At 48.7% G+C, this 9,373-nt stretch overlaps 1 protein-coding gene across 1 annotated transcript; it reads right to left on the bottom strand.

Moving 5' to 3' along the window:
- Nucleotides 1-3,171: 3,171 nt before the first annotated feature.
- On the bottom strand, nucleotides 3,172-4,359 carry LOC311186663 (carbohydrate sulfotransferase 6; the record flags this gene model as incomplete). Its single annotated transcript, XM_084257791.1, has 1 exon — nucleotides 3,172-4,359. The coding sequence occupies one exon, from the start codon at nucleotides 4,357-4,359 to the stop codon at nucleotides 3,172-3,174; it is 1,188 nt and encodes a 395-aa protein (XP_084113917.1).
- Nucleotides 4,360-9,373: the final 5,014 nt, after the last annotated feature.

The following is a 9,373-nucleotide window of genomic DNA, read 5'->3' on the forward strand; positions in this document are numbered from 1 at the left end:
CAACTGGGATTCTACATCTACCAAGAAACGTATCTAAAATGAAAATAGTAAGTATAAAAAAGTCATGTGATCTTTAGTAATGCTGTCTTTTGTTTTTTTTTCCAGACTGGTAGAGTGTGTAAGTGGATGAAACCAATTTTAGGGTAATGTAACAAGTAATCACATATCACATTATAGGAAACGTTATTTTGAATTTAGAATTCTATCTCAATATTATGAATTGAGAGGTTAAAAAAAAAAAGACATTTAGACTGGCAGGACGTGAAAATTGTATTTCATGTGCCCTTTCTAAGAAAACTGAGTAAGTGTTCAAGTGAAGTTAAAAAGTGATTACCAAGAGTGGTGTGCAATACAAGAAATGATGGGTTTAACCAGTACTGTTGTCAGGAAGACTAATGGAATTAATCTTAAACTATAGACAAAATGGTTATGAAGTCCACGTTTTTAATGACAGGGTGAAGAGGGTACCCATTCTTTTTCTCAATAGGAAAAAAAAAAAAAAAAACCTGAAAGGCAATACAAACTCCAGGAAAACCCTGCAAGAAAATTATGAAACAAATATAAACAAATAAAAGCCAGGTTAATGTTTTGTTTTTCTTTATAAATCCACCCCCCTTTTCACATTGGTTTCACTTATTGTGAGAGGCATAACTGTAAAACCTATAGAAGACAATGTTGAACATCTTTATGGTCTCAAGAGAGTGAAGGGGCTCTTTAATATAAAAAGCAAAGATCATAAAGGAAAGGCTCACTACTACTTTAAGAACCTGTGTAATTCAAAAATTGCATAAAGAAAGTAAAAAGACAAGTCACAAATTGGGAAAAGATGTTTGCAATACATATAACTGACAAAGGAGTATCCAGAATACATAATGCACTCCTAAAAATCAGTAAGGAAATGACAAAGAGACAAACTACTGAATAAATGTTTCATCAAAGAGAAAATAACAAATGGTCAGCAAAAATAAAGATGTTCTACTTCACTGCTAATCAGTGAAGCATAAAATGAAATCACATTGAAATATAATTTGTCAACCACCAATAGCCAAAAATTTTAAAGTTTGAGAATGCTAATTATTTATGCTAATTGTTTATAGTGTAAAATAACTTGAAAGAGGTGTAAATTAATATATTTTGGAATAATGTTGACTGAAAATGCTCATGATTCAGAAAATTCACTCCCAGGTGAATAATCTATAGCATTTGTACCAAGAGATCCATGCAAGTTTGTCCCTGTTCACCTTACAACAGGCAATAGCTTAAAACAACCCAATGCCCATTAAAAAAATAATGAATAAAGAAAATTCTATTATTTTCAATAATATGCTATTAAGTACTAAACCAAATGACCCAATGCTGCTACATCAGGCTGTATTCCAGGAACATAAAGTCGAAAATCTCAGTGGCATAAGGCCACAGTGTGATTCAATATCAGAGGATCATGCTACTGTGATCTGGGGCAAAGCTAAGTTTTATGGAACCTGAAGCTTCAACTTCAGGGTCAATATATTGCTGCTCCCTGCAAGAGGGAGAAAATGTCAGAACGTCTGCTTTGCAGCAAGGATGTGGGTCCACAGTCCAGGTCACAACAATTCAAGGCCATGAATCAGAAGCTAGCAAGCTCCAGAACCCCTCTGGCGAGGGCAACAACAAAAGCAGCTACCTCATTTCCAGAGGTAATGGGGAGAGTAGTTCTGGTGGCCAAGGTCAATCCCCAAACTAACTCTGCCCCAGTGGGGTCTGGGGGGGTATTCTGTTGGCAAGGATTCAAATCTGCTTCCCTGTCCTCAGATCCTCCCACCCCATTCTTTTAAACATTTACCAAGTACTTGCTGGCTCTGGTCTCCCAGGCTCAGGACTAAGCCCCTCTATATCCAGCACCCCTTTCATTAAGTCACTGCCAGAGCTAGTGATTGTGGTTTGCAGCTCTGAATTGTACTGCTTTCCTCCAGGGTGTGGCTAGGAAGGCTAGAGAGAAGACAGAAGCACCCCAGAGCCTTGTTTCTTCTAAGCTCACAGCAAATTCAATCTAATGACATTCATCACCCTGTGACCTGTCCTCCAGGCACCGATCCCGACTGCCTACCTCTTGCAGTCAGTCACTTGCTTTGCCTGGCTTGCTGTCCTGGCCTCCCCAGTTTCCCTTCCTCCACCTTCCCTCCTTGCTGCTTCCCTCCAGGCTTGTCTAGGAGGTTCTCTGGTTTCTGCAGTCTGGACCCAAAGCTCACCATATCCTGTCTCCTGCAGGCGTGGCCCCAGCCATAGCTGCTTCCTCTTCTCTAGGGCAAAGAAATTGGCACAATCTGACCCTTCTGTGTCCAGCAGACCAGTCTCTGCAAGCTTGATTTGCCATCTTCTCCCCATTGCAGCCCAGAGCAAAGCCTCCTCCTCCACTCCCCCCCTCATCTCTTACCACATCATGTGACCTTGGACAAACCCTTTTACTTTCACATTTTGCCTGTCAAACTTTGCAGGCTGTAAACTCTAATCTGTCTTACATGGGCTAGTTATATTTGTTTCTTCAGGTGGGACCTCTCCTGTCAGGATGAATCAAAGGTTCACTTTTGGGGGAGCAGTGTGGGGGTGCAGAGGCTAAAGGGCAACCACAGGATGAAAGGCATCTTGTCTGATTTCTTGGTGAAGGTATAGGTCAATATAAACACCAGGGACTTTGATGGGGTGTGGTGCCACCCGCATGGGGAGTATGGAGTCCAGGTGTGTGCGGTGCATGCACGAGCACGTGTGTATGTGTTGGGGGAAGGCAGAGGGAGATGGGGGTGAAGATGCTCACACTTCAGGGGTCAGCCACTGTTGTGCCCTACACTTCAGGGGGAGCGACCACCCTTCTCAGGTGCTGGATTGTGCCAAGGGAGGAAATAGCTAACGGGAAAAAGAGCACCTGAATAGGAGTCAAGTCCAGAGGAAGTGGGGGCCCGAGTTTTGCCTTCCATAAAGAATATGCCTGACAGAACCCAGCTCCAAAAGGGGACTCAATGGAAAGTCAAAAAGGAGGGGGAAAGAAGCATAGCGTTTGGGGATCCATTCCTTTCCTGCTACAGGGGAGGGCCCCAAGCTCCCCCACTCCACCCCCCCGCCCCCAAACACACTGGCTACCTCCCCGCCATACATACTAGTCTCCTGACCATAGTGACCGCCACAACCCAGGCTCAGCTAAGGCCCAGGGTGTGCCGCAGTGGACGACGCCCAGCTGAAGCTGCTGGGGCCGCGTGGCAGCACCAGATCCAGGGCTAAGTCGCGCTGCTCCTCCTCGGAGAACACCGGTCGATAGCCCAGCAGCTGCAGGGCGCCCGCACACAGCTCCTGCACCCTGCGAATCTTGGCGAAGGGCAGCGCGTGGCGCCAGGCCTGGGAGACATTGAGCGCGTCCCTGGACGTGGTCTTGAAGGCCTCACGACGCGCGCCTGGCCCGGATCCATGCGTGATGTTGTGGATCCAGGCCTCGAGCTGTGGCGTGAGGCTCAAGCCCGCGAAGGCGTAGAGCGCGCGGATCTCAGGCAGTGGAGCCCGCGCCAGATCCTCGAAGCGCACCAGGCGGTAGCGGCCGCTCAAGAAGGGCGGTGGTTTGTGCAAGGCGGCTTCGGCTATGCGCACATGGCTGCGGCACACCTCGCGCACCACACGCAGGCCGGGGTCGGCCTCCACCCAGGTGCCATTGGTGCCCAGCACGATGCCGTTGTCGCGAGCCAAGGCTTTGGCTGTCTGCTCGCGGGAGCGCAGCACCGCCCGAGGGTCGCGCACCAGATGCACGATGCGCAGGTTGAGCGCGGGATCATTGAGCAGCGGGTAGAGCACCTGCAGGTTAAAGAAACGCACCTCCTTGAGCACCACGTGGCTGTAGGAGTGGCAGGCCTCCTGGGCCAGGCTGAACGGCCGCCGGGCACACAGCGGCTTGCACACAGACTCGCTGCTGATGGCGCCGCGTTGGAAGGCGCTGCAGGCTGGCGGCGAGCACAGCGCGCGGCTCACCGCCCACTGGAAGAGGTCCGACAGGTTGCGACGCCAAGGCAGGTAGGCATCGAACACGTCCATGTCGCACAGGAAGACGGAGCGCACCAGATCGCGCACGGCCATGTGCAGCGCCGGGGCGCTGCCCTGCGACAGAGCAGCCCAGACGTGCCAGGCGGGTTCCATCAAGTAGAAGACATCGGGGTGCTGGCTGAAGAGCTGGCCCACGAAGGACGAGCCGGAGCGCCACGAGGACAGCACCAGCACATGCACGCGCTCCTCGCTACCGGCTGGGGAGAGAGGCCTGGGCCGCGAGACCAGGAATAGCAGGAGACCGGTCTGTGCCAGCAGGAGAGCGGTCACCGCTGTGCTGGAGACCCGGGGCAGCCACATGCCGCTGGCCACGAGCCTGGGGAAGAAGACAAAGCCCTTGTCACAGTGGCTCCCTTGGCCATCCCACAGCTCAACTCCTACCCAGGCCCGGCAGGTAGCAGCCCTGGGATTCTACCAGCCCACGTGGGGAGTTGCTAAAACCACAAAGATCTCAGGCGGGCTGTCTCCAGGGAAATTCAAGGGATGCTATAAGCCATGATCAAGTCCATGCAGAGCAAAAGGCCAGCTACAAAACACTGTGGGAAATGTTTCTTTGTACCTACCTGTCTGGAGAGGGAAATATTTTTCAGAGTTTCTGCCTTTTGCTGAAAATTTCCTTTAAGGAATTTTAGACCGAACAGTTTGATGGGTGATTTGGCGGATGTAAGCACATCGCCTGTTTCCCGCAGGTTGAATCTGGGTTCTGCCACTTCCTAACCTGTGATCTTGGACCAAACACTTCATCTCTCTGTGACTCAGTTTACCCAGTGGAGAAAGAGGATAAAACCAGAACTGGAGTATTGGGATGAAGATACAGTGATTCCCACAACTGAGAACTTGCATTTTTGGCACAGAGATGGCATGATTGTTTTTAAACCAGCAGCTGCAAGTTTTTTTAAGGGTTTTTCTCTGGAGCTGCGTGGGTTTGCAGAAGAAACCAGTGACAGGAGTGGAGCGGTGGTGCCAGGGGAGATGAGAGGGGAGAACAGAGCCAGGCCCCTTGCCTTGCTGAGTTACTCACTGCTGTTGGGGCTGCTTGGAGAGTAGCCCAGGTGGATCACAGATCCATAGGAAATGCCGGGAGGGGCCTCAGGGCCTGGGGAAGTAGGAGGGGGCTAGGTTAGAGCCCAGGGGCAGTTAGTCCTGCACCTTGGGAGGGACCCTGTTTCCAATCTGAGAAAGTTCCCCACCTTGAGGGCAGATCTGCCCTGCTCCTGACCTGAGCTGGGTGCCCCTTAGAAACATTTTCCCAGATGGATGTGAACTGCCCAGCTCTCCCTTTGAGTCCCTTCTTGCCACTTAAGAGCTGAGCTCTGGGACGAATGCCTTGAGTTCTCCAGGACTCAGTTTTCTCTGTAAGATGAGGCTGCTAACAAGTGCTTTTGGTCAGTCTGTTAGGGGGAAATGATAACTTTGTCTCCCACTTTTCTCCCTGAGCTGGACATTTCCTCATTTCCCCTTCCCTTGTAAATAAACCTTTTATGAACCTTTCGCGGGTGCCTGCAGTAGAGCATTGATAAGTCCTTTTAAGCGCGCGGGTGAGGACCCACAGTCAGGCACCCCGTTTTGTATGGGGCTGCTCTACAACAAGTCTGCGTGATCTGTTCCCCACTCTGTCTCTGGTGAATCCTCTCACCCTCCCATACCTCTGGCCTGTACCCCAGCTCTTGTATAAATAAATAAATCTTTAAAAAAAACATGAGGCTGCTAACATGTAAGCTCTCTGGTTGCTGTGAGAAATGCTGCTCCCACTATACAAAGAAAGGGTTGCTAAGGTGCAAAGATCCTAGAGTTTTTCTCCTCTTTGTACCTGTTGCTCTCACAGTGCTCTCAAGAATGAGCTGCTTTGGAAGAGAGGGGCCTGAATGTTTCCTCCTGCTCTCAAAGCATTTTCTCCCCCAAAAGCTCCCTCCCCTGTGGGTGCCACCACTGAGAGAAGCCAGGGTCTGCATTGTGGGCAGATCCCCTCTCTGCTGCTTCTGCTTGTGAGGAGGCTATAGGAGTGGATGGAGGACCCCCAGGATCTATACCTGCTGTCTCCAGGATCCCATGCTCTTGCCTGGAAAAAGCTGGAAGACAAGGAGAGAAGCTGCCGATGTTCGGCACATGTCTTCTCTTGAAGTTGTGTGCTCCCCGCTTGCTACAGCGTGCAGGAGAGGACGGCATATTACAACTCACACTGGCTGATATAAGTTACAAGTGCCAGATGCTTTCCACCCATTCTCGGAGCTGGGCATTATGATTTCTACTCTTTAGGCCAAGGACCCAAGGCTTGGACAGACAGTGGGGCAAAATGGGACCCCAACCCAGAACACCCATTTCTAAGTTCCTGGCACCTTCTGATCACAGGTGTTGGCTTCTCCCTCCCTGGAAGATCCCTGCAGCACACTGGGCCCTGATGTTTGGCCCAAACCCAGAAGCCATGGCCAGCCCAGTCCTTCCCTGGGGAGGCAGGATCCTGAACCCAGGCCAAGGTGTCTGTTACCTGCTCTCCAGGGAAGCCAGAGGTTTTCTTAAGCTACTCACACGATACAGGAACTGTGACTTGATCCTGTTATTGGAACTCAAGAACTAGGAAAGGGATTGAAACATTGCTTACCACACAGGGTATGCAAAGAAGTCCAGATCCCAAGTGGGAGTTTCGATAAAGGAAAACTATGTTCAGCACACCCACCCACTGCCCCAGGGTCCAAAGTTAGGACGAATATGGCAGGTAGGCAGCGATTAGGTACCTAATCTCTGTGACAGGATTTTCTCCTCCCAACCTCCCTAGGGGATAGAAATGATCCCGGTCTGTTTTAATTGAGGCAGTGGGGTTCAGAGACAGGGATACTCAGTAAGCTTCAGGGCAAGGATTTAACACCAACTGCCAACCCCCCAGTATAGTGCTCTGGGGTGGGCCCCATTCATAAACCTCAAAGAAGCCCCCATTCTGGAAGGCTTTTCCCTCCCCACCCCCAGTAGCTTTTATTTTAAATTCTTTGGGAGCCTATATGTATTTTTTATATTTAATTTTGGGGCAGAGGACCTCCCTGGTGGTGCAGGGGTTAAAGTCTCAGTACTATCAAGCTATTGTCAGCTACTGTGACATGAGTTCGATCCCCAAACAGGGAGCTGACCCATATGGCATGGCAGACCTCTCCTGTCTTGCCCGCTGCTCCCCTCAGAAGTGGATTTCAGTCAGTCAGCCTGTAATGCTCCCCACTCTGTCTCTGGTGAATTCTTTGACCACCCCCTGCACCTCTGGCCTACACCTCAGTTCTTGTATGCAAAAATAAAACAAAATAAATCTTAAAAAAAGAAGAACAACAAAACACTTTGGGCAGAGATGGCTAGCATCTACCCCAAAGTTCTAAAGGTGCAGATAAGGACTCATGGGCTCATGTTTTATTTGTGAAAATTAGAAAAGGGGCCATCCGATGGCAGACACAGCTCAGCCACACAACAGAGTGCAAGGAAGTGACATTCTCTGTCTCCTGGGCCACCCAGAGACCCTCCTGGGAAGCAACCCTGCCTCCAGTTTCCACCAAGTCTTAGATGGTGATGATGAAAACAATCATATATTTTCAGGGAGGCGGGAGGGAGTAAAGAACAAAAGGCCAAAGAAGGAATAGAAAGTGTCTTCTCTTAATCTGACACCTAGAACTGTTGTAGAGCAACCCCGATACAAAACGGGGTGCCTGACTGTGGGTCCTCACCCGCGCGCTTAAAAGGACTTATCAATGCTCTACTGCAGGTGCACGCGAAAGGTTAATAAAAGGTTTATTTACAAGGGAAGAGGAAATGAGGAAATGTACAGCTCTGGGAGAAAAGTGGGAGACAAAGTTTTAAATGAGTCCTACCCGATCCGCCGATCAGGAATCCCAAAATGGCACTCTGAGAGTTGGCCGCCAGCCAGGAGCCGTGAAGCCAGGAGGCGAGCGACAGCGAGCCACCCCAAGGCCCACGTGTTTGGTTTTTATATCCAACCTGGCTGCCCAACTCCACCCTCAGGTCCCAGCCACCTTCCCTTTGGTGGTGATGGGATTTGTCTTTCTCAATGTCTTGATGGCTTTGTTCTGGAGTGAGGGTGGAGTCCACAAAACCTGTATGGGATTAATTCAGGACATCCTTTCCCCCTAACAGGACCACCTCACAGAGTGGTGGTGGTCATTGAAACTTTTTTTTGGCCATAAATTATGTGGAAAATTAAATTTTGTCAATAAAATACACATAGCCAGAATAAGCGAAGTTATCCCTGGAAATGTATACAAGGAAGTAACCATATTAGTTTTTCTAAGAGAGGAGGGACATAAAATAGCTGGAGAAAGGACATTTCACGATAAATCCTTTTTGAACATTTGAATTTTGACTCACATGAACATATTTCCTATTTATAATAACTAAATATTAAAATAGTTTTGGGCCTCCCCTGGTGGCGCAGCAGTTGAGCACTGGGTTGCGAGGCTGCCTGCAGCCTCTGCAGCACCAGTTTGATCCCTGGCCACCGGCAAGGGTCCCACAAAAAAAAAAAAAAAAAGTTTCAAATACATATAGTTTAAAAAATCAAACAGTTATCATAGTGTTGTTGTAGAGCAACCCCGATACAAAGGACATCCTTTCCCCCTAACAGTGTCATTCTCTTGCTCTAGAATCCTATTGAACCAGTGGCAACCACTTTCAAATTTGTTAGCTGTTTCTTTTGCTAATGATCTTCTTTTTTTTAAGATTTATTTTATTTATTTAGAACCACTGTTCGCCCATACAGATGCATGTGGTTTGGATGGGGCTGAACCCCTCCCTCTGTCCCCATTCCCTGGGTTCCATGTCCCTCAAGCCTGGCTCATGTATATATTCTACACACTGTTCCCCCACGACAACATTTGATTTAGGAATAGATATCTGTCCCAAGTGTAATCCCAAGATTTTTGTAGATCTGCAGGGTAAAAGGAAACTGTCTGGGTGTAAAGTCAGCACAGAGGAGAATTAAGCAGAGAAAGACTCAGAGTTCATGAACAAGCTGACAGCGTCCAGCTGTGCAACAGTCACCCATGCACCTCTCAGCTGGAGAAAATAGTCCGATTTTGCTTAAGGCAATCTAAGTTGAGTTTCTGTGACTTAGAACCACTATCTAATCTATATCTGATTAGATAGTGAATGCCCTTGGTGGGGTGGGATGAGGGCAAAGCTTCTGAGAGCTGGTTAGGCATTGCTTCTTTTAAAAAAAAAAAAAGATTTATTTATTTATGCATACAAGAACTGGGGTATATGCCAGAAGTGCGGGGTGTGAGAGGATTCACCAGAGACAGAGTGGGGAGCAGAACAGGCAGACTGA

The sequence above is a fragment of the Talpa europaea genome, assembly GCF_964194135.1.
Source record: "Talpa europaea genome assembly, chromosome: 16".
Classification (NCBI taxonomy): domain Eukaryota; kingdom Metazoa; phylum Chordata; class Mammalia; order Eulipotyphla; family Talpidae; genus Talpa; species Talpa europaea.